Raw genomic sequence first — 24,213 nt, forward strand, 5'->3', positions numbered from 1 at the left:
TAGCCTCCAGGAATTGTTTAGAATTTTTTTGGAAGATTTCCATACAGTAAATTGACCCTGAAGCACTTCCCTTATTATTCATAAGTCAACTTTCTGATAACAGGGGTCTGCACTCTGTTGGAGGCTGGGACTGGAACATCAGAGGGTTGTGAGAAATGTGTGTATCCCAAATTTGGGACATATATCATACCCATATCTGTTGGCTGTCTAAACGTGGTAGCTAATAAAATAACAATCAAAGAAGGTTTGAAAGTCGTTGTGATTTTTTTTCACTGGCATTACATCCAGCAGGCAATTTGCTGCCAGTAGGAGGTTAGGCAAGATAGCAGCCTAGAGCTAACAGGAGCATCAAATCATTTTCCTCTTTTCTTTCTTTCTTTTTTTTTTTCTGGAGGAGGGTAAAGGGTAACGCCTTGAATAGTTCTTTCCTGGCCTAATCAACATACCAGCCTCAGCTGCCCCTTTGGATCCCCTGCCAGGGTCCCTATCATCTTCTGATCAAATATTAATGTGTGATACTCTGCTTGCTCACTAATCCAAAGCCAATTAATATTATCTGTCAATTATTTACAGATCCTGAGGTGCGGAGGCAATTCCCCGAGGACTACATCGACCAGGTTTGGAATGCGTAATTAACTTTTTCTTTTTCTTTTCCTTCTCTCCTCCTTTTCTTTCCCTTCTTCCCTTGTTTCATTTTGTGTCTTTTTCTTGCTATTTATGCCGCTTTCATTTTGAATTGCTGCCATTTCATGCCTTAATTTATTTATTTTTGCTTGGTACCACTTGGACATCATTCCTTCATACCACAATGGTGAATTCCTGTTAAACGCGCGCGGACACACACAGACACACACCCACCCACCCACCCACCCCTATATGTATATGTACATATATTTTGCAATAGGAACTATGAAGCCCACAGTCTGCAGGTGTCTGGAAACTTGTAAATTTTAATTATTGATCATATTGCAGAGTTAATAATTACAACACTTTGAATTCAGTCATCATTTAATTAGCTGTGTAACACTTTCACATCTACTACAGAAGTTAGCTTGTGGCTCTTTAATAGCAGATGTCTGGGGTTTATGGTTGTAAATAGCCAGTTAGTTGCTGAGCCACTGTTTTGGCAATCAAAGAAGTATAAAGCTAACGGGAATCAACTTAGTAGCAGTTTGTTTTTAAAGTGTTTTTCCCCAGTTGTTTTTTGTTAGATGAGAGCTTAAGCTAGGTTAACAAGGTAAACCTTGGCCCTTCCTGTCTCTGTGCATTGGCTTTGCCAGGAAACGCTTGTAAACCCTGTCTTATGAAAAGGTTTTTTAATTACTTCGGCTCAGGTGTAAGAGGAATAACAATTCTGACCAACAATAAGGAGATAAGGAAACCCTCGTAGCTGAGTGGCTAAGGTGAAAAAAGGAGACAACTGGAATAAATCATTCTGAAATAAAAAGTGGCAGTCCACAAAACTTTTCTTCACATGAAGGAAACATGGACGCGAAATTGTGAAGAGCTAGCATTTCATAAGAGAATTATGGACAGATGCTGCACGATACATATTGTAACAGAATTTCATATTTGAAAGCAATGCTTTTATTTTAAACCTTTTGGACAAATGCAAAAACGACTAATTTGATCCTACGATAACAGAAGTGTCTGTCTGTACTTCACTATATTTTGTTGCCCTCTAGTGGAAACTCCACATATCTTAACGTAAGGTGCGTTTTTCACTTAACTTTGTAGAAAAGGGTGTTGGAAAAGGACAAGTAACACACTAACTGCGCTGAAAGATTAACTAACTGCAAGGAAGATTAACAACTCGAACAGGGAGCCGGAATCTGCTGATGTAGAGACCAGACCAGTAGTCAAGGTGTTGATCCAGTCAGAAAAACCATAGTGAGATGAATTGGTGAATTAGCACAGAGCTCAGTTTCAATAAATAGAAGTTGATTTCAATTTTGTATGCTTATGCAAATATGTATATTTCTTTCCAAACTGAAATTAACAATTCTTAATCAACTTTACTCTTAACATGACTCTTAATTCCCTGTACTGGCCAGCTTGAACACAACACTGGCATCGTTTGTCCACTTGTCAGCTTCTTCGGGAATTCACAGTTGGCTATGACTCCACCTGAGCCAGGCCAAAGCCCCCAACACTACTACCAGTAATTTACATGTATACAAATATGTCATAGTCCTTAGATGCATTAAATAATGAAATCAATAACCAAACAAACAATTAAATAAACAAACACAAATAAATAAATGCATTCTAGCCAGAAGGAGATACTGCCCCTATGTCAAACAGGGCCCAGCCAATCAAAATGGTCTCACACCCCTACGCTCATTAGCTGTTTCTGCACTACGAATTTGAGAACATAATGAAAGTTCTCTTGTAGAAAGCAAATTGAGAAGAATTATATTTGTATTACACATTTATTACAATTGTATTACACTTATTACACCTTCTAGATTCTTGGGTGTTTACAAACTTTGTGCACGTCAACCTCTGTAGAATAACGTTATATCGCAAAACTGGAAAAATAGTCTTAACTTGTATGTCAAAAAACTAAAAATGTATTTGGCTTAGTTGTGAAGGTTGGCACAAAACCAGAACGCCACATACACTGAAGCAGGGTGTATGATGACTTGGAGCAAAGCCTAAAATGATCTATGTCCCACAGTTAGAGGTATAATCTTTGGGCTGCTCTACAGACTAGCCTCAGCTGAGCCGATTCAGGGTTAGATTTTGTAGCGATTTATATATGAGGGTTGCCAGCACTGAAATGGTAAATGATGCTGTAATACCGAAGTACATGGCCCAAGGGAAGCATGTAAATCTACAATAAAAGAGTGCCTAAAACACAGCCCTGGGAGACACCAGTTAATACAAGTGCTGTAGTAGAAGAAGAGAACACCATTTGGTCTCCAAGATCAGTTTTTTTTTCACCTGTTCTGGAAAATTGACCTGTCTGTATTAAGGAACGTCAAACATTAAAGCTTCTTTTTGATTTGGTATTGTGTTCTTTGATCTTCATACCCAGTGATCTTAGTTTTACCCAGTGTCGGTCAGTAGTTTGTTGATCACATACTCTTAGTGTCATGGAATCTATTTATTTAACAATAAACTAATTAGTGTATTTTCTATCAGTAATTGCTAATTATGTAATTAATGTGATTTGTTTGTCTTTTTTAAATGTGTATATTTAAAAAAAGGGTTTTAATATTAGATTGCTGAATTTTGCTTTAACTTTATCGCCTCATTTAGACCAATTATTTTGTATTTTACATTTATTTAGTAGACATAAAGCCAATAACGAATCTTTGCTTATTTGGTTCTTGATTCACAATTGTAATAACCAAGATTTGTGAAGCCAACATTTGTGCTTTGCTTTGAAATATTAAAAACAACATATGGGCACATACTATAGGCTTTAATAACCCCCAAACTAGTATTTTACCTTGGAATCTAACAGCAGCTTCATTGTCACGTCAAACCATCTTTACAAAGATGAATGTTGCAAACAGATTGAGGGGTACTGTTACCAACCTCGACATAAAACAGGATGTAATTTACAAATATGAAGTGTTAAATAGTCTTTAACATCTATCCGTGTTAATGGCTTTTCTCCAAGTAAATGAATGCCAGTTACCAGGGCTACAGTACGAGAATTGCGTTTAACGTATGGAGCCCAAAAGAGAGTAGCCAACTATCAATAGATCATTAAATGGGAAAAAGGGGATTATTTTTTCCAAACCAGCTATGTGTGGAGATGGTTGGCTTTTTAAAATATTTTCTTTCATCAGCTGTATGCTGACCAAGAAGGAATAATATATATTCCCCTCGTAATAACTAGAAGCATTTTTCACATATTGTCTTCAAAAAGTGGGAGCAATGGGTGGTTTTAAATCCATTCCCATTTATCCTAAACATTTTATAAACTAATCACCTCTGCCTGTTTGTGTGTGTTTTTTCCCTCTTGTACAAATATTTGATCTAGAAAAAAAAATCCTTTGTTTCTGGTAGATGTTTTATGCTGGGTGTCCTTTGTTCCATACAGTAAAAGAATCTGTCTTGAATTATTGTGGCTCTGTTGCTTTAGGAACAGGGGGAAGAGAGGAGGTTAGATTGACATCTGTGAATGAATAATGATGACCAGCCTTTTGGCTTCCCTTGAGCCATAAAGCTGGTACTTTTTCCTTTCTGGAGAAAAAAAGGGACAAGAAGAAAGAGGAAGGATAAAAGGTGGTTTGAATAAAAGAAACGAGTCCTGAAGATGTATTGGTGTTACCCTAGTCATGTGCATGGTATGATAATCCATTTTGATCTGCTCTGTCTTAATTGTCTGCTACAGACAAATGGGCAGTAAAAGTTCATCAGTTTCATCTTTTGCTTTCTCATTTAAGGGCAAAATAAATGAGGCAAACAGAAGAAAATGCCTGCCTGGTTTTATTTATTTATTTATTTTTGACACGGAAGTAATGGCGAAGCATTATGGAGAGGAAAAAAAAAATCTTTCTGCCTCATTATTTCACTCGTCCTCTGCACAGCTCTGATAGATCTCACCATTTGTATGGAAAATGTAATCTGATATGTAAATAAGTTGTTTGATACAAAGTGATGGTATAACGAGCGCGATCTCTGTATTTTAGCATTTTTTTTGCCTATAATTAAAACAAAGCCAGTTTCATTCGCCCTGATTCTTTTTTTTTAACGGCGTCCTCTTTGACACAACCAGACTGCAATGACATTCATGCTTTGAATCTTTTAAATTAGGCAGCTGCTGAATATTTTGTAGAAAACTTAATGTGATGTGGTACTTTTGTAATGTTGAAATATGATTTTTGAAGTTCTCTCGCTTTGATGTCACTGTGCTGTGGATTATTTTAACTTGCCAGCAAAGAGGCCAGAATTAGTCTTTAATGAGAGAATATTCAAATGTCTGACCTCTAAAAAGAAAAAAAAAGGAATATTCGAACAGTGAAAAAAAATCTTGCGCATTTTCACAACAAAGGTAATGAAGTTCAGTATTTATGTATTATTTTCTATGCCTGTTTGATATCTCCCAGTAATAGCTCTTGCCAGTTTCGTATATAATTTAAAGACCTTGTCATACTCAGTCAAAAGCTTTATATACCCACGTATTTCTTCATAAAGGCAGGGTTCTCACATGGACAGTGTGAAGAAGACAAAATGTAATAATGCCCTAAATCTCGCCTAGCCTAGTTTGAAGTCATTTTTTGTTTTGATTATTTTTCTGTATTTAAACAAAATACTGGAGGATAAAATAATAATTGGCAGGAGAGAATGAGAATGAGCATGAGAAGAAAACAAAACAAAACCATAAAACATAAAAATCTCTTCCCTAAGTTGAATGGAAATTCTGCTGGAAACAGGAAAAACTAAAAAACCTACAAATTCCCAACTTGTTCCATAAAGCTATATGGATATTTAACCTTACAGTTAATTTACCCAGAGTACTACTATATATAATGCATGTATACTGCAGATACTGTATTTACAACATTATTTTATGAAGACATGTTAATTAATTTACTGTTGACCTCTCCTTTAGCTCTACCCTCTGTCTGTCACCACTAACAGCTGATTGCCCAGCAACTTTATTGCAGTTAACTTTGGTAACAGTATTGTATAGAGTGTTTAATTATTTGTCTATTCTTCATGCCACTTGGCTGCAATTTATGTTGTATCAGCTGACTTTGAACCATCACTACAACCGTTAGAGAAATCAAAGCGGGTTTACGGGGACTTAATTCGGGATCTTAAGGGAGAATATGACTATTTTATGGTCCAGGTATTTCGATGCTAGGCTGCAGTGAAGTTGGCCTGCCCTTAAAGCCATGCATGCGTTGTCATTCTGTTTAAACATATATTGTCGGTATTTCCACTCAAAGATACCAATTTTAAAACTGTAGATGTCTACCACACATTTGGAGGTATGTCCTGTTTCCATGATCTTGACACTGGAGAACTCAAAACAAAGAGTTAGGTCAGGTTAGCTTACCTTTTGAAAGGCTCACGTCTGCTGTTCAATACCACCTGTGGTTCTTTCAGGACATTTAAATATATATTCATGAGATTCTTTAGAAAACTTCAAAGTTTTTTATCAATGTGTGTATGAAAAGCTGCAATATGAATGCACAAGGGCCAAACAATCTTAAATAGCAGAGCCTTCCTTATAATTATATTCCTTAGCAGACTCTTATCCAGAGCAACTTACAATTATTACAACATATTATTTTCTCTTTCAATTATCCATTTATACAGCTGGTTTTTCCCTGGCACGATCAAGGTGAAGTACCTTTAAACAGCAGTGTACCCCACCTGGGATTGAACCTACGACCCTCAACTCCAGAGTCCAGAGCCCTAACCACCACTGCACACTGTTTCTGTATGTCTGCACATCGAAAATCTTCTTTTGAATTACTGTCTCCCAGGGCTTCTCTTCCTAAAAGAACAACTACTACTAACCTGTATTACTTTTCAAGACTAAACTGCCTCATGGCTGGAGGACTAAATTACTAGCAGGCATTCAAACAGTGTTAGAACTTGTAATTTTCACAGCGCTCTATTAACAGATGCGTAGTTAATTGCAGGGGAATTGTTTTAAGGTGAGTTCCCTCTACTGGTTCTTGTAGATGGTTCAGCTCCCTAGCTATACCACGTCTCCTGTAATTTTGTTTCTGCCTGCTGAGACGTGCTATGGATCCCTTCCAAAATGAATATTCAAAAAACTAAACTAAACAAACAAAATGTAGTGGCTTTGAGAGTATTCTCAAAGGGTTTCCCTGCCATTAAATACTACTCAAACTCTCTTCAAGATTTAAAATGACTTCAGTCCTTCAGCGTGACAGGCATGAGCTAAATCTGATCAGGAATACTAAGAGAACCAGGGCCTTGTGACAAACAGTTCCACATCGGTCTTCATCAGTGTCATATCACTGACGAATCTGCTGAAATGTTTATTAACACACTAATTTTGTTTTGAGGAATCACAGCTTTCTACCTCAGAAATTAAAGACAAGTCTGATCTACAGTTACAGTTGTAAGAGACAAAACTATTTCTTCTGTACTCGTTTTTGAATGTCGTTGATGTCTTGATTATTTTAGATTTCTGAACAAAAATACATGTTTTTGCTCTTCTATTTAGACATTGGTTGTATGGTGCCAAACACGGAACATTTGTTTTCATGAGAAGAAGAAGAAAAAAAAAAGTCAGATCAGAAGCTTTAAAATTCCAGTATTCCCTTTCTGACATTAATGAATAAAATATTACATTGCCCTCTATCTGTGATATCAGGTGGATGTTAAATTATTGATTTATTCTGTATTTATGATTTTATGCTGCTATTTTAGATATTAAAAGATTGAAGAAGGGGTTAATGCCCTTTCAAGGTGGACGAGCATGGGTCAGACACTTTAATTGAAAAGTTAAACCGTTTCTCAATGGGAGATACTTACAACTTCATAATTAATACATTGCAGTATAGTACATTATATTACCAAAGATGTCTCACTGTGTTAAGTAACCTTTAAGTTCCTTATTAATTTACTCACAATTCCACTGCCAATCACTAGGTCAGTATTATACTGTATGGATATATAGTCTCAGTTATTTAAACATTAAACATTATGAACAGAATATGAGTGTAGAATTTGAATATTAACCCCTTAATAATTTTGTCCATGATGTCCCACTACAGTTTGTATCCTTAAAAGTTATCCACTGCTTTATGGTACAGGGGCTTGTTTGTTGAAATGCAGTATTTAATATTTGTAATTTATTAATTGTGAATCAAATGGTTTTATTTTGTTTCTAATTGGTCCCTGTATAAAAGTTATTGTGTGTAAAGCTGCTGGAATTGAGATGAAAACAAATGAAGCTCAGACAAGGCATTATCAAATTATGTGGAAAGCTGAAATGCTTCATCATTCTCTATTTAAAGTCAAATTAAGTGAACTTGGCAATCAAGGCTGCGCTCTGCAGACTGAGGCATATTATCTCCTAATGTTCTCACTGTCATGCGGCTTCTGCTGCAAATTGGATAAAATATGCAGCAAATTTTACTTATTTCACCATATATGTTGTGTCTAAAGGCTGCTTTTAGCAGGCTTTAATTTTGGAGCTCACTCCTGTGACATAGCCTGTGGCTTAGACAGCAATGGAGACACGGGCACTTGTGTCAGGGATAAAAGAGGAAGGCATCTGGCTGCTCGGGAGCTCCAGCAAGCAAGGTACCCAGAGAAGTCCTTGATTTTCTAGTTTATCTAAACAAGCTCGACTAATCCCAACTATCTAGGGGGATCCACTGTCAAAACAAGCAGCAGGGCCCTAAGGCAAACAGATCCAGCATGCGAGGAAGGCTGGTGAATCCAATACACTGGTGAGCGCACACTGGAGTCTTTCTGCAAACGCAGGGAAGGGAAGGGGGGAGGGGGTTCGAGAGGGAGAGCGACGCACAGAAAGGAGGAATTTGCATAATGCCTTTTCATTAAGAACTTGGGGAAAGCTGACAGGCTCGAGCGCGGAGCCGCACGGCCACAATGCATAGCGCATAGGCAAGGCTTTGAATGACCCAACATATTGGGCTGAAATAAAAGAGCTCTAAGTATGGCAAAACGAGAGTGGAAACAGTGACTGCCGCATTGTGTAACATCTGCTGTACTTCTTGTTAGTTTTGTTCTCTGCAATTCTATGTGGACACTGGAGAAACCTTCACCGGCCCAACATGAATCCTGTTATCTTGCTCCTGAATATTTATGCACTGGGCCCATAGCTAAGCTGCCCTTTGCTGCAGTCTGACTCTCTCCTTATTTTAATTCTCTTCAATAAGGTCTGCTATGGAGGCAGAGGGGGAGAGAAAGCTAAATAAATGTTTGTCTTCCACTGGATTTTTTTTTTTTTGGATTTGCATAAATTGCACACAGAAGAGATTTATTTTTTCTTTTAATGCCATCTTTGAAAGTATTAAAAAAGAAACTGACACATGCATGGATGAATTCTGAATAAGCAGATCTTCTGTCTAAACTGTAACAGTTGTTAAATACTTTTTTATTTGAATAATGCTTTCTCTTGTGTCTGTGGATGAAGGGGAGGTGATTTTAGCTTACAGTAGTGCGGTGTTTAAGTTCAACACACAATGCACTGAAGGAGCAGGATTTATTTTATGCAGATACCTTCAATGTGCTTTGAAAATCTGAGTCGTGTATTCAGTTAACTCTCATTAATACAAATGTAAGGAGACTTTAAAGATTAAGTTGTGTTATAGAGACATTGGTAATTACAGCTGAAGCAGCACATATATTCTAATATGTGGAAATGGTTATGATAGCAAAGTAGGGCTTGTGATGTCATTGCACATTCTCAACATGAGCATTTTATCAGTAAAATAACTGTTATTTTCATGGTTTCGATCCCATCAGTAAATAGTTGCTTCTGTTCACTTTTTCATGGCCCTGTATCACTAATGTTGTAACCTAATGTTGAAATAAATGCTATTTAAATATAAAATTTGCAGCCATTTGCTCTGTCATACTTTGTTTTTACAAATGCCGCAATACATTGTGTGTTGTGCTAAAGGAACAAACAGACAAGACAATGAAAAGTACAGTATCAGTATGGGTTGTATCAAAATCACCACTCCGGCCCTGTTTTATATGGAGTTGGCTAGGGAAGGAAAATAAAATCTCTCTAAAGTGTGGCGGAAAAAGTTTTCACAGGGAAAAAAAAGACAGATCAAAGCCATTAGCCATCTTTTTTACTGCTTGGGTTGTTTATGATTTCGGCAGTTTAGCTTGTCAATGAAGTACGAGTCAGGGCTGCTGAACCGACACAGTTTCTATTACAACAGTGCGGATGGCGTCCCAAAGGGAGTGGGGCAGTGTGAGGAATTCAGCACGGGCCCATTATCTGCTGTTTCTCTGTGTGCTGTTCAAGGCACAGGGCTTCTGGGAGTCCTAACCCCATGTGCATAGCCTGTGTCATATTTGAGGGACTGGTGGCAGGAAAGCTGTGGCCTTGGGCTGGGAATCTGAGGAAACTCAGCTGCAATTAGATTTTGGAGAAGAATAATAATAATGAAAAAAAGTTTCAGTGATTTTTAGATTTTAGATTAAAGGATTATATTTTGACTCAGGAGGACTGGAACGCCCATCTGTCCACTGTTGCCTTACAAGTGGAAAAGCATGCTGAATTTATCTGTACTTGGTGTGTACAATTATTTGTTTGTGCTTGAGTTCTGCTATGTATATATCTTCCCTGCATTTTTCATACTGCTTCAGGGCAAGAGCTAACATGTTTGTTTTCCCTTCAATGTATGGAAAGAGATTCTTCCCCAAACTCCCAACTTTTTCAGATTTATATTTTTAAATGACTCCCTTAGCGTGTTACTTATTTTCATTGAATAATCCATAACCTGTTCAAATAATCATTGAAATAATGGAGGCAAAGGCTTATAATATTGGATAATGTAGTATAGTGCTTAATAATGAATGTATCCTGGACTTTTTATTAAAGCATATCATCACTGTGTTGACACTAATTTAATGGCTTTCTTCAGAATTTATAATAATAATAATAATACTTCAGTCCACTTTGTAGTCGTCAACTATCAGGAATGTCTTGTAAGAACTATGAACATCAGTATGGTCACCAATTAAACCATTGGGCCAATCCTGATATGTTGGTAGGGATTGACAAATACAATCTCATTAAGCCATTAAGCTTCAATACCATAGCTGTGCAGCCTTTTTTTCCCAGACACTCACTGCTAGGGCAGTACCCCTTGCATCCTCCAATATTTTGGTTTGAGATCTGATAAAATATTTCAGGATTCTCAATACTTGCATGTCTTCCCCCAAGAATATCCTCTGTAAAGGGATTCAGATTATGAATTATTATTTTTTTCCCCAATTAAATACTTTCCTCAGTATACTTTTTTGCAGTATAGTCCTGTTCTCCTAATACTATTAACAACAACAATAATAATAATGTTCTTTGCATAAAAAAAAGTTTTTTCTGGCAGCTAGATCTTACTTCAGATCAACAAATTATGTTTTGAGTGGACTCAGGTCAAAGTACTGAGTACAATGACTAATCCAACACTTTGATCATTCTCCACTTTAGAGTTTGTGTTGTTGAGTTGGCTGTGTGTTATTATTGTTGAAGTATGATTGGGAGCCAACAGGTACATTCTGGTGCTTTGATGCATCATGCAGAATGCTACTCTCTTAAAAGTTGCACTTCCCACACAAAGATAGTTGCTACATACTTGAAATTAGTTGGTGATCTTTTTTTCTCTCCATTGAAGGTTGTTACAAACATTAATAGTTGACACGACAAGTTGATGGAATATATATTTGAATGTATTTTAGAAGACGTCTCCATGCAGACCCTAATAATAAACCAATGATCTTTCCTTATTTTTCTAATTGTGGAATTCCAGCCTGTTTTATGGGTTGCTCACTCACAGTTTATTTAGACTAATTAATTGGGTTTAGATAAAGCACTGCAAACCCCACATTATTGTAATTACATTTGGTTAGTTCTAGGCACCCTTTACTGTCTTTGCCAAAATTGTGTACCTTGAGGCTAATTCACTCAGCCTCCGCTCAAAATGCAGGAACAAATCTAGAATATTAATTGATATAGTGTATAATATGAAATAAATCCACATGGCATATAATGAAGAATTATTGTGTTTTCTGTCATTGGCACATTCTCGTGACTTTATTCTCTGCTGCTTGAAGCTGGTTTTGGTCTTATGCATTTTTTTTTTTTTTTTTTTCAATCACCCCCTTGTTTCATTTTGTTTGGAATGAATACAGAGAAAAAAGAAGTTTATCATTTCAGACTGTTGTCATTTGTCTGAAATAGCTTCTTGGGCCCAATTATTAAAAAAAAACTTGGCTACGGAAGCCTGAAATAATCGATGAGCCCTGTGTTGCCATCAATACGTTTAGTGTTGAGACTATTGATTGGAGAGGATTATAGACAGCCTGTGCAAGCTTTATAATGTCAGCGTCATTTGATTATGAAAAGGGTTGGAACCAAGGGACCTGGTACCAGGTGGTGCGTGTCCTGCAGCCAGTGACAACATGGCTGCGTTCGCTCCCCGGGGGACAGAGGATCATGCCCTGCACTTTCACTGTACTGACTTACTGCTATGGATGAGCTATCAGCTCATTATGCTGAGGTGACGCTAAGTCAAGTAAGTTGTCAGAAAAAGGGCCCCATTAAGGCCCCTGGCTCCTCAATTAAAATAAAAGCTCTGCTTGTAATAAAGGCGGTTCAGTAAAATGGAAACAAACCCCTTCACCTTTTGTTGTGAAAGTGCAATATATATATATATATATATATATATATATATATATATATATATAAATGTGTATGATATGGAAGTAAAAATACCTTCCCACCCTTAATTAAAAAAAATATGTTATGGACGTTAACTCTCTAATAATGTTTTACAGTTGTTGAACTCAGAATGATTTGCTTCATGGTATGATTTTAAGTCAGACTGTAAGACTTGACTGTGTTCTCACTATATGTGTGAGTGACATGTGCCATGTGGCAACGTCCCCTTCCCCAAGGTGAGAGTCTGAATTCAGATAAGAGATATAGCTACTGTTGTGTTTTAGCTTTTTTTTTTTTTAATGGGCCTTTGAATATGTCACAGCACATGAAGCATACTTTTAACTAATTATTCTCAATGAAACTGCTTTTAATTTCACAAAAATGCCTTCATTACCTTTCCCCCCCAAATCTTTCTTGTCCTGAACCAAAATTTGACCTGCATACCAACCACAGATTAAAAACACAGGACTTGGTGGTGTTTTTATTATTACATAGATGGATGAATTCTCTGTCAGGCAAATAGCTGCCACTGAGAAATGCTGTTTGCCATCGGTAGGTGGGTCAGAGCTCTGATCTGCTCTGGAGTGCGATAGATTTTATGTTATGAAGATGGTCTGGTACTATAATGAACACACAAAAACAAACCACTAAACAGATTGACAAACACTTATCTATTTCCAGTTTTAAACTAGTGGGCATTGCTGATTTAATATGATTTAATAATTTTTACAAGTTCAGCTTCAACAAGACTTACATCTACATGTATTTTTAGAAAATAACATTTATTTTGTAGGAAACTTATGTGGTTGCTGGAATAATTTACACAATAAGGTGACATCCAGAGCAGCAGTGTGTGTGTGTCTGTCAATAAGCCTTGCTCTCCATTGAGAGGTTATGAGATTGATGTCCCTAGCATCTCATAATGTGGAACTTGCTTAAAAATAAATGAAGTGAAAAGCACCAATTCAGTTAGCATTGATAATTCATCATTATTGGTCATAGAAGTGCTACACATGTAAACTGATCTTTAATTTATCACAAAAGTTAAAAATTGCTTAAGGCAATCTTCCCTCAGCTTGAAGCCGCTTCTCTGGGCTTCACAAAATTAATTAGCTGCTCGTCATCCCAACCTAAACTCTGGGAATTCGAACTACAGACAACACACAGATACTACAATAATGAGAAGTGATAGACATGTACTAACTGTGGGCCGTGGCACTGCAGGTGTTGACTTAATACGTGGATATTGCAAATTAGAGATTCATTCACTGGGATTCTCATCAATTCCGAAAATTATGTTCACATTATTAAAAATCCAGTGTGGAGCACTACTCTATAATGTCCTCGTGCATTGAGAAAATTCAGCCCCACTCCCATGAAGTTGGACTCTCCTGTCATATTGACACTGTATACATCCCCGACTGTATCTCCTGTAACTTAATTGAGACTGTTCAGCCTTGACTTCAAAATTAAAGAATCTGAAGCAACTCAGCCCATATTGTGAATAATTCAAAACAGTTACACTAGCCTAATATCGTACATTACCGAACTGCACTTTAAAATTCATATTGTATTCCTACAAGCAAGCATCACTAGTTCACTGATTCCATATGTCAGCTGACAAGGGAAGGCAGCGCTCACTCCTTTGGCAACTGCGGTGGCAGGCATTTGATTGAATTAAATAATTAGTGTGTTTTTGCTTTCACAATCTACATGAATTGTGCACTGTCGTTTATATACCATCGCAGTTACAGCTCAGACCTGCCTTAATGTACACTGTCGAATTGAGCCTCACGCAGCCTGTGTACACGTGATTCCTTACAGTGCTTTTCCTCATAACTGTAACTAAACTCACAATGTTGCATCATATTTGTTAAAGCGTCCGCGTGTATTCAGTTGTGATTAACTTCTGCGATTGTATTTTGTAAGTGAAATCGGACCTGGTTGCCTCAGGACTACATGAATGAAACTAAGCACCCAGTCCGATCGATTTTCATGTCACTCACAACACTGAAACAGATTTGTAACGCACGCGTTGTTCGTTCAGTTTTAGGTATTTTCTTCCTTCTCTTGAATGTTTATTGAGCTTTTGAAAGCAGCGGGCTGGGCATTCTCTTTATGCGAGAGGACATCATCAGGCATTGCATTTCTGGCTGTTCTCGAATCCCCCGTCCTTTTGTTCTGCATTGAGAGCGAGCGCTGGGCCCGGCAGTCCCTCTCGCTCTAATCCCCAAGCCCCAGTTCCCTGGTAACAGCTGAAGCCTTGGCAGGCACCGTGCTCCAGCCAGCCCATGGCTCATGTGGTTTGGTGTTATTCACTGTTACCCATATGGTCAGGCTTCAGAGCGTTCCCTGGAGGGTTGTTAACACTGCATAGCCCAACCTCCCTTTCCTCCCCTCTGTCTGCAGATCCCACCGAGCCCCTGTGGCTCACCCTCGTGCAAACCTTGATTATTTTTTCATATTTAATGAAGTTTGATCATAAGTATTATTTCCACTTATTGCCTGTTCAAGTCTCTCTCTCTGTCACTCGTCTGTCTCTATCGCTCCCTCTCTCTGTCTCTCTCTCCTGCTTTCTTCCTCCACCCTCTAATTGATAAAACCTTTTTCCCCCTGTTTTCTTCCTCTCCCCTCCCTTCATCTGTCTCCCATTTCTTCGGGGCATGCCCTTTTATATGGTGTGGTGCAGTTAATACTTAGATTTATTGGTCCCATTAGATATATAAATTATCTCCTTTTTCTTTCCACAGGAAACTCTTCAGACTTTGACCAAGTTTTGTTTCCCCTTCTATGTGGACAGGTACCGTTATCATTTCTTACTTTATTAGCGTTGCTGTTATAAAGCTGCCGTAGAAATTAAATCCCACATGCAAGTTGGGTTCCTGTCTCTTTAACAGTGATTTAACGCACCCAGGTGTAGCCTAAAGTTGCACTGTCCCCCTTCTTGACGTTTTTATGAAGCCAAATGTATTTCAAAAAATGGGTTGAATAACTCTTAGTTAAATGTGACATTATAATGCTTTTTATGATCAGATCATCTTAAGTGCTTACATTTTGAATACAGTAGACTGACATACCAAGAGACTGATTTTCCAAAGTTGGTCCATTGGTCTGAATAGAGTGAGTGAGTAACCTACTTTGAAAATCTTTACGTTGCAAAGGAGTAGTACAATTTCTCATTTGTATGTTTCTCCTCCATAAATATTCTATGACATACCACATCGCCCCAGAAGATTTGTAACTTTGTGGTCTCGAAAATACAAATGCTTGATAATTTATATAGTAAACATAGGATTATTATTTTTGAGTATGAGCTTGAAGACTTGGATGCATATTTACTAGAGAAGATTAGTATCCACATTTAATGGTTAATTTTAACCATATAAACATTTAAATTATATAATTTATTTTAATGAAATTACTGTGATTATTATTTTTGTTAATAGAACAGTTTTTCTTTCATATTGCCCATAAGCTTAAACTTCTGTTGTAATTGTGGAAAGTCAGGCAGTTAAGAAATGGCTAAATATACTAAAACAGTGTCTTTTGATATTTATTACTACAACATTGGTTTCAGAGAATAATACAAAGCTTACTTTCAATAACTGATGTTGCTGGTACATACCTGCATTGTATTAATCTCCTGTTTCAAATCATCCTAGCACTACACATACAGGATTTTTAAACCTATAAAATGCAAACATAATTTCCCAATTTGCATATGTTCTCTGTCCTCCTGGTAATTTATACAGCCCTGTATATTGGAAGGAATGATCTTAACGGGAAACATTGAAGCAGAACTGGAGAGGAGAATAAAAATCATCAAATGGAAATGAGAAACGGTGCTGATACTATTATAACATATGTACCATATAACAGCACATTATTGTGTGAATACTGAAGTCCTTTTAAATTTAATACAATGACTTAATAATACTAATTGGCAGAAAAATACTTTTATTCGAAAGACAAGTAAATCCTTTAATTAGTATAACAGGGTCTTTTTGTCAGCATATGAACATGATGCGGACTTAAAACTTTAAATAATAATGTACTGTGTATGTGTGTGTGTGTATATATATATATATATATATATATATATATATATATATAGATATATATATATATAGTTTATTTTATTACTTTCAGAATTATTTGAACTTGTAGGTAGCTAATTTAAACATCATGAACCACACTGAAAAAAGCCATTCTCTTTCTTTATTTTAGCAGGCTCCAGGTTAGGCAGAGATATTGACTGCTAGCGCCCTCTGTAGATGTGTCCGGAGATTTCCTGCTGGTACACTCCTTTTAAAAACATGTAAATAAATAGACAATTCTGCAGTGTCTAATCATTTGACTAGCCTGCATGAATTACCCCCCTCCACCCCTAAAAACACACCAAATTCCAGTAGATCTGCAGGAGAGGAATTCAGATTTTAATGAGGTTTCTTGGAGCCCATCGTAGGTACTTTGTACAGATAATAAAAAAAGGTATGAAGCTGGTTTAAAAATAATTGTTATAGTGAAACATTCAAAGATTTGTCTTTGAAAGGGAAGATGCATAGTATGTGATTTAAAAAGTTTGTTGTGTTTGTCTTCCGAGGAGGATGCAGCCTCTGGCTTCTACAACCTTCCTTACACTCTTACTCCAGGCTTAAGAAAGTGGTCAGATGTTTTTCATTCACAATGGATGGTAGCTGTCGATGTGTATAAAACAGGGAAGGAGATTTTTATTGTCCTGTTTTGTCCTCGTGGTATCCAGGGACTTTACAAGGGGAAAAATAACCAGTTGTTTTTTATTTGGTCCATTTTAACCACCTGGATAGCGCTGACCTGGGGTGAGAGTTAGTCCTACCTTTATATAGTCACTACATAAAGTAACAGACTGTCACACAGGGAGAGGGGAGAGGGCAGAGGTTGATATGTGGTTGATCTGTTCTTTAATTTGACTCTTATTTTATCCAGGAATCGAACACATACATGTAATAAATGTCACCATGATAACCATGCTGGTGCCCAGAGCTGTTTTTGGATTCTAAAACAGAATCTAAACACTAAATACAAGTTTTGTTATTATTTCCATATTTGGGCTGGGTTGTGGTGTAGCTCCAGTTCCAGGTAAATCACGTGCTCCTTTGGGGACTCTTGAGTGCCTCCCCAGGAAAAGTCTCCACGAAGAGTAAACTCATGGATGCATTCCTATCCAGTTTCATCCGAGTGGTCACTTCCCTCATTTGTATACAAAAGATGTTATCTACAATATCACAACATCCCAGGCGAACGTGTTGAGAGACATTTGCACCGTGTCCACCACGCTTCGGACCATTTCCGATGATGTTCTCCGCTACCCTTTTCATTAAATATTGGAGAAAGACAGTGTAGTTCAAGAAATCATTGACATTGTTCGGTGATATGCTGAAGTCTTTATGAATCTACCAAACCTGCCATCTGGTGTGATATTTGTATTAGAGATCTAAACCAAACCAAAGAACCAGCTTGATTATAAGTGATCCATTCTAGCGGCCATATTGAACCCTTGTGTCTTGAGGGCTACCAACACGTCATCTGATTATAGTGTTCTTGATCTAATATTAGAAGTAAGGATACACTTGTTTTCCATTTGACCTTATTGAATTTTCATAAAAATCTGATTCATATGATAAATGTATGATTTAATTTTGCTTTCTTGTGTAATGAAGATGATGGAGACACCTAATGAAAACATAATGTACAAATTGAATAAAAAGTTCTGCGATGCAAACTAACTTAATTTGAACATAAAATCATAACTACATGACATGAATATTGTGTAATAAGAAACATACAACTGTATTTTAACAATGGGTGAGAGCTATTAATTACAACATTTAAAACAATTATAATCCATTATTCTCTGATTAGTTTTTCTTGTTGGAGACATATCATTTTATTGATAATTTAATCGTACAAACAGCACCTATGAATCTGTTTAATATTTATCATGTTTTACATGATGTTACATTATTTTACCAGTGCATTACATCAGCTTTTGCATCTAAAAATATTATTTCACATTGTGTGGTTTGTAGTGAAAAACAAAGCGTAAATCCCCTAGAGTGCTGCTATGGCACTCTTATGGTCTTGTTCCCTGCCTGTTGCAAGAGCAATTTAGTCATTAGCAGCATTTGTTACATATGAATGGTAGCTTAGTTTGCCTTCAAGTCCTTTGCATTTAGCCATTACAAGCTGAATCAAGGGACAAAGCAGCTACCATGACCCCTTGGTGTGTAGTAATGACCAGACATGTGTACACAGTGTAATTCGAAGAGTCTCCTCCGTTTTATTACATGTGCTTTCAGATTAGTCTTTCTCTTAGATCAAGATTGCGTGATCAAAAATGATGTGCACATATCTGTTTCATAACTCACCATGTATATTTTTCCATGTATAAACAGCAAATGGGACTAAATAATGTAAAAAAATGTAACCACTTTTATAAGATGTATACATATACAAAGTGTTAACTTTTCTGCAAACAGGGCATCTATAGCCATTGTGGATGAGAACAACAACAACAAAACATGTTAATAATTAAATATTATGGAAAGTATTTTACAATTTGCTTACAAAATTATTGAGTACATTTTATGATTTTTAACCCAAGGTTTTGTCTTAAGTCATAAGGGTCTAACACAGTTATGTAGATGGATGGTTGTGACGTATGCCACTTTTCCTTTATCAGAGAAGATTTTCAGAATATATTGAAAGTAGTGGATTCGGACACAAAATACTATAGAGTCTCCTCTGGACAGCTCAAGGGTTGCTGAACATGCTCTCATCCTCTGGTTTTTCATTGAGCTAATAGTCGTCGTTTGCTAGTTTACTAATAAAACATTGATTGTCTGTCCTTCTTCGTTCAACATAAATGTTCTGTTTTTAAAGGTATTTTGTTTTTTATTTTTATGAACTACATTACAGAATTTATCCATTTCTATTTTAGCATGATAGTCAGACAACTACATATCTTGAAGTCACGTCAACAAAAAGCAGTAAAGACCATTAAATAAATCGATAAAGATCAATGGAAGGATTAGTAAAGACTCTTTATAATCTTTGCAAACTTATAAAAGGATACCAGTGCTTAACCTCCATTAATTAGTGGTGCATCAATAAAATAAAGTTGTCAAGAAGCATCTCTGTGACCCCTTGACCTGCCCAGTGGTGACTGCAGGCAGTATCGTCTGAACCCACATTTCACTGTCCCAATGAGATCTGAAAAGCTTGGTCAGAATAAGGATCTAGAATTATTTTTCAAAGCTCTGTAATTCATAAAATATTCATGAAATTTGGCATTGTATATGTTTTAACTTCATCAATAACCATATATCAATATAGCCTATACACACATTGTTTATAAAATAGGACAGTGTTGATGTAGTTTCTGTGAACCTAAATGTGTATGCATAGATTAGCCAAGACAAATTGGAGTGACGGACTGTTCCAGAAGTGAACAGGAACCGCATGACTATACAGAGTTTCTTTAATAAGACAAAATATAATGGGAAATAATTTAATTACAAAGAGCTGGATGGAGTATATGAACAACACAATTGAAATCAATGTCATCAATAATATCATCTAATCTGGCATTTGTGAGAAGATTCCTGTAGCTTTCTGTGCTTTGCCCTTTTGTCTGTGTAATATATGAGGCCGAGGCAGAGTTCAAATCACTCGAAAGCGGTAAACAACATCGATTCCTGTAGTTGTTTCACACTTCACTTGTCCAGTCAGAGATGGAAAGGTTCTATAAGTTAACGTCGCACCGATATGTGAACATGCTTCTCAGACACAGAGAGCGCGGTTCAGGACTGACGCTGTTTGCCAAGCGGTGCTGTTAAATCTAATGCACTGTGATCCTTCATTACTCATATTGATGTTATATGAGGATCGCTCTGAGCATTGCACTGCCTCAGCGAACTCTGATGGACTGACAGGCCTGTTCTCTTATGGGACATCTTATGTTTCTGACCAGCAGCCTGGTATATTTATAGTATAGTGTATTTTGAAATACCAGAGGTTTTATAAATAAAGAGTGAGGGGTGGAGTGGCATTCTGTTGATTTTCTAACTAGCAAAGAGTGAAACCCTGGGTGTGTCAGGTTCTCTGGTGTCAGACAGGACCAGCTATGCACACAATGAAAACCTGTTGGTAAATGAGTTGGACCCGCTATGTAGTGATATGAGGCTTCCTGGGGAATTCTCAGTTACTTAATGGATCTAAACATTTACTCAACTTCCTTTATTAAACTAGTCCGCAGTTCATAAATTACTGCAGGCACTTTATTCAAGAAACATTAATTTTGAGACGATTGTGTTGTGTGGAAAGCATTAAATCTATCCCATTTGTCATGTGACTTGCATTTCCAGCACCTGCATTTAACACCCTGCGTCCTTGCTCTTGTAATTTCACTCTACAGTAAACATTTAAATTAACTGTAATTATTATGGACAACATTGCTTGTATACAGTACATGAAAGGGATGACAAATAAACACAGTAAGGTTTATAGCAATTTGATGACATAAAGCCTTTAAAATGTTCTCTCTTTTGTCTGAATTAGTTTAATACAAGACAACGAGGAGTCAGTCTGCAGCTTCAAGGTTCATGAAAAATATTGACAATGACATGTGACATGCTCTCCAGACTGTGTGAGAGGAGGACGAACACAACGACAGACCCAGAATTTCATTGCATTGTTTCTTTCATTTTTAGCCTGACGGTCAGCCAAGTTGGCCAGAACTTCACGTTTGTGCTCACTGACATTGACGGCAAGCAGAGGTTTGGCTTCTGTCGCTTATCGTCGGGGGCCCGAAGCTGCTTCTGTATCCTAAGGTAAGAGGAGTGGGGCTGTGGGTGGCCCAGGGAAATCGTGTCAGCCTCTGGTGTGTCACAGGCAATGCTAACAGCTGTCAGGGGTAAAGCTGCATATCCTTTTCTTAAAAAAAACAAGCTTTTCCAAGATGTTAGAAGCTGAGAAGGTCTTTTAAATGGCTCTTTGGGGTATTGACACCAACCTCATCAACTGAGCGGTTTCCCGTACACCTAAATCACGTATTGCAAAGCATTCATATCCACAGTAAAATAGTATGGAATGTATCACAGTCTTTATAAATATCTATATATTTCCATGCAGCTTATCAAAATAGTTTTTTATTAACTATATTACATTAGTTATACATTATAGTGAAAACGTACACATAACAAATGCTTTATTTAATGGTTTAACTCCTGGAATTCATTAAAAAAATATTATTTGTCATACAGTTGTCCCTTGCAAGTGACGGTATTTTCATAAACAAAGGCGTTCATAATAAAACCTGTGTCCAGACTTCAGCTCCTAACATCCATAAGCTGAGCTGTACAATAGTGTAAGTTCAGATTAAGCGGCCTGCTGTAACAGACTCATATTAAAGCTTGCCTTTACTGTGCTTGTGTTCTGTGCTTTTATTTTTGTTCCTGGTGCAATTGTTATGCAATGTGGTTTCATAATTTCAATAACTTGTAAGTGTAATAATTCCTGACCAACGTGGTGAGGGTAGGTATAACACTGAACATCGTAATTTGTTGTTGAGCTGTGAAACTATGTAACGCATGTGTGTGTGAGACGTTTGTATGTTTCTTGCAAGCGGTTTGAACTTCCTTTGATAAAATGTCTGAGGAGTGAACAGCGCATGTGAACAGCATCTGAAAGATACAATGATGTCTGGACCTGCTGTCTTCAGGCAAATCCAGCATAGAGACCACAGGAACCTAAGACATTGAGGATTTCAGACTTGTTTGGTCATCAGTGCTGTAGGTTATGGACTCCAGAACTTTGAATTTTGAAAACTTCAATCATATTTTCCTTGCAGACAAAGGGAAATAAAACCTCATAACTCGTATGCTTCATATATTGCAATCCTTGGATTGTTGGGGATTATTTTTCTTCAAAAACTGGACACCATGTTACATACAGTAGAGAATTATCACGTGATATGCAATTCAACCGTGTAAGATTATATTAGTTTCCTGTTTCTTTTAGAGCAACTTTCTTAGTAATGAGGGACTGTTGCTAATTTGCCTATAATAGATTTTTTGATTATAAATATATGACTATTGATTTCTTTAGATAGATACAGATATAGTGGAGAGACTAAAATTCACCTGTTTATTTCTCAAAGAGACATGAAATAAAATTAATACAACCATACCCATATGCAAAAAACCCTAAAAAAATGTAGTCCTATAAAACTGTGCCACAAAGCCACATTAAGCCATTCTGTAGCTTTTGATAACAAAGAGGTTGAACACCTCATTATTTGCAAAGGACTTTCAAAGCCTTTATCTACGACTATACTATATATAGCTTTAATATTTTCTTCTTGTTACCTGTTTTGTCTTTTATATACATTTCTGTCTGGATGCAGTCTTTTCAGAATCTAATCTGTGTTTTTAAAGTGTATATTTCAAGTCTGTTGTTCAGTGTCGAATTGTGAGTTTGCCCCAGAATGATGCTGTTTGGTTTACTCAGTTCAGAGTTTAGAGCCGGGGAAAGAAAGAAAAAAGAGATGAATGTTTCTGAAAGGTTACACAGTGTCTTTAATTACTCTTCGTAGAAGAAAGGAAATATATTTTGTGGGGATTTTGAAAGGATCCACAGCGGGGAGTGGTGGGATGTGATAAATATGCCACACAGTCTGTTGATGGGCTACATAACCCATGCATCAAAGGCAACCATTTTTATGTAGGTCTGCTGTCAAAAGGTGAATTATTTATAATAATGTGCTGCTTCCAAGCTGTTAGGGCATCGAGAATAAAACACATATTAAAACAAACACAGGAGAATCGAAACCCATTTGTTTGTGGTGCTGCTGCTTCTGACAAGACAGCAGATGTGGAAACACATTCGTCTGCTGCCTGATTAGTAGAATCAGCCAAGAATAATCTGTTGTGGGTGAGATGAATGCAGCTGGTCAAAGCTGGGGTCTGTTTCAGGCATCTTGTTGAACACAGTCGCCAAAATGCTGCTCCGTCAGTTGTCGTACGGATGACCAGGGGGCCGTGAAGTTAGCTGAGGACACAATGTCAGTCAGTGAGAGCATACACTGCCGAAGATCATGTATAACCCCCGACCACATTAGATGCTTCGAAACTCCTAAGCGGCTCATTTAATGAGTGGACGGCAGGGTAAATCTTCTCTATGGACAACGACGGGGCAGTTCGAGTTGGCCTCGGCGACTCCAGTCTTTCTTTCTTCCTCTCTTGTCTAGTTGCTAGATTTTATTTGTTCAGTCATTGTGGCAACAGCATGAACTCCCTGGAAATTCTATTGCTTCTCCGCATTGAAACCCAATCAGTGAGGCTCTGTGTTTTGTCTGAAAGCGGTAATTCCTTGTAAACTCTTGCTGTCATCAAGTGGCTGTCTCTTTTTACACCGTCCTTGATGTACGGCTGCTGTGGCTCACTTCCCATGTGCAGCGCGCTCTAATAAAATCATCTCCGTTCGAGCACATTTTCTCCTTGCAGGGAGAATTCTTGAGAGTTTGAAAAGGGGGGCAGGTTACTTTCAAAGAACAAGAAAAAAAACAACTTGGTTAAATGGAAAACCAATGATCACGTTTTGTGATTCTCTCTCTAGCTACTGAGTTAGTTTTTCCAGCTGCTTGTAATCCATTATAACTAGTTTCAGATGCACCGTCTACAGGAAAATTGGAAGTGACTTTCCTCCTACCAGATAATGTAAATAGTAGGGTTGTGGTTGATTGCTGTTTTTAGCTTCCCACATTAGAGAATCATTTCAGTTACAATTATCAGCATGACTTT

General features: G+C 37.2%; 1 protein-coding gene across 4 annotated transcripts in view; it reads left to right on the plus strand.

The window, feature by feature from the left end:
- dennd1a (DENN/MADD domain containing 1A) overlaps nt 1-24,213 on the plus strand; it is a 218,943-nt gene that overhangs the window by 48,807 nt on the left and 145,923 nt on the right. For all 4 annotated transcript variants that reach the window (XM_066712922.1, XM_066712924.1, XM_066712923.1 and 1 more), the window contains exons 3-5: nt 574-617; nt 15,124-15,173; nt 21,124-21,243. In XM_066712922.1, coding sequence (XP_066569019.1) covers nt 574-617; nt 15,124-15,173; nt 21,124-21,243 — 214 coding nt within the window. The remainder of the gene's footprint in view (nt 1-573; nt 618-15,123; nt 15,174-21,123; nt 21,244-24,213) is intronic.

Source organism: Amia ocellicauda, chromosome 9, assembly GCF_036373705.1.
Source record: "Amia ocellicauda isolate fAmiCal2 chromosome 9, fAmiCal2.hap1, whole genome shotgun sequence".
NCBI classification, from domain to species: domain Eukaryota; kingdom Metazoa; phylum Chordata; class Actinopteri; order Amiiformes; family Amiidae; genus Amia; species Amia ocellicauda.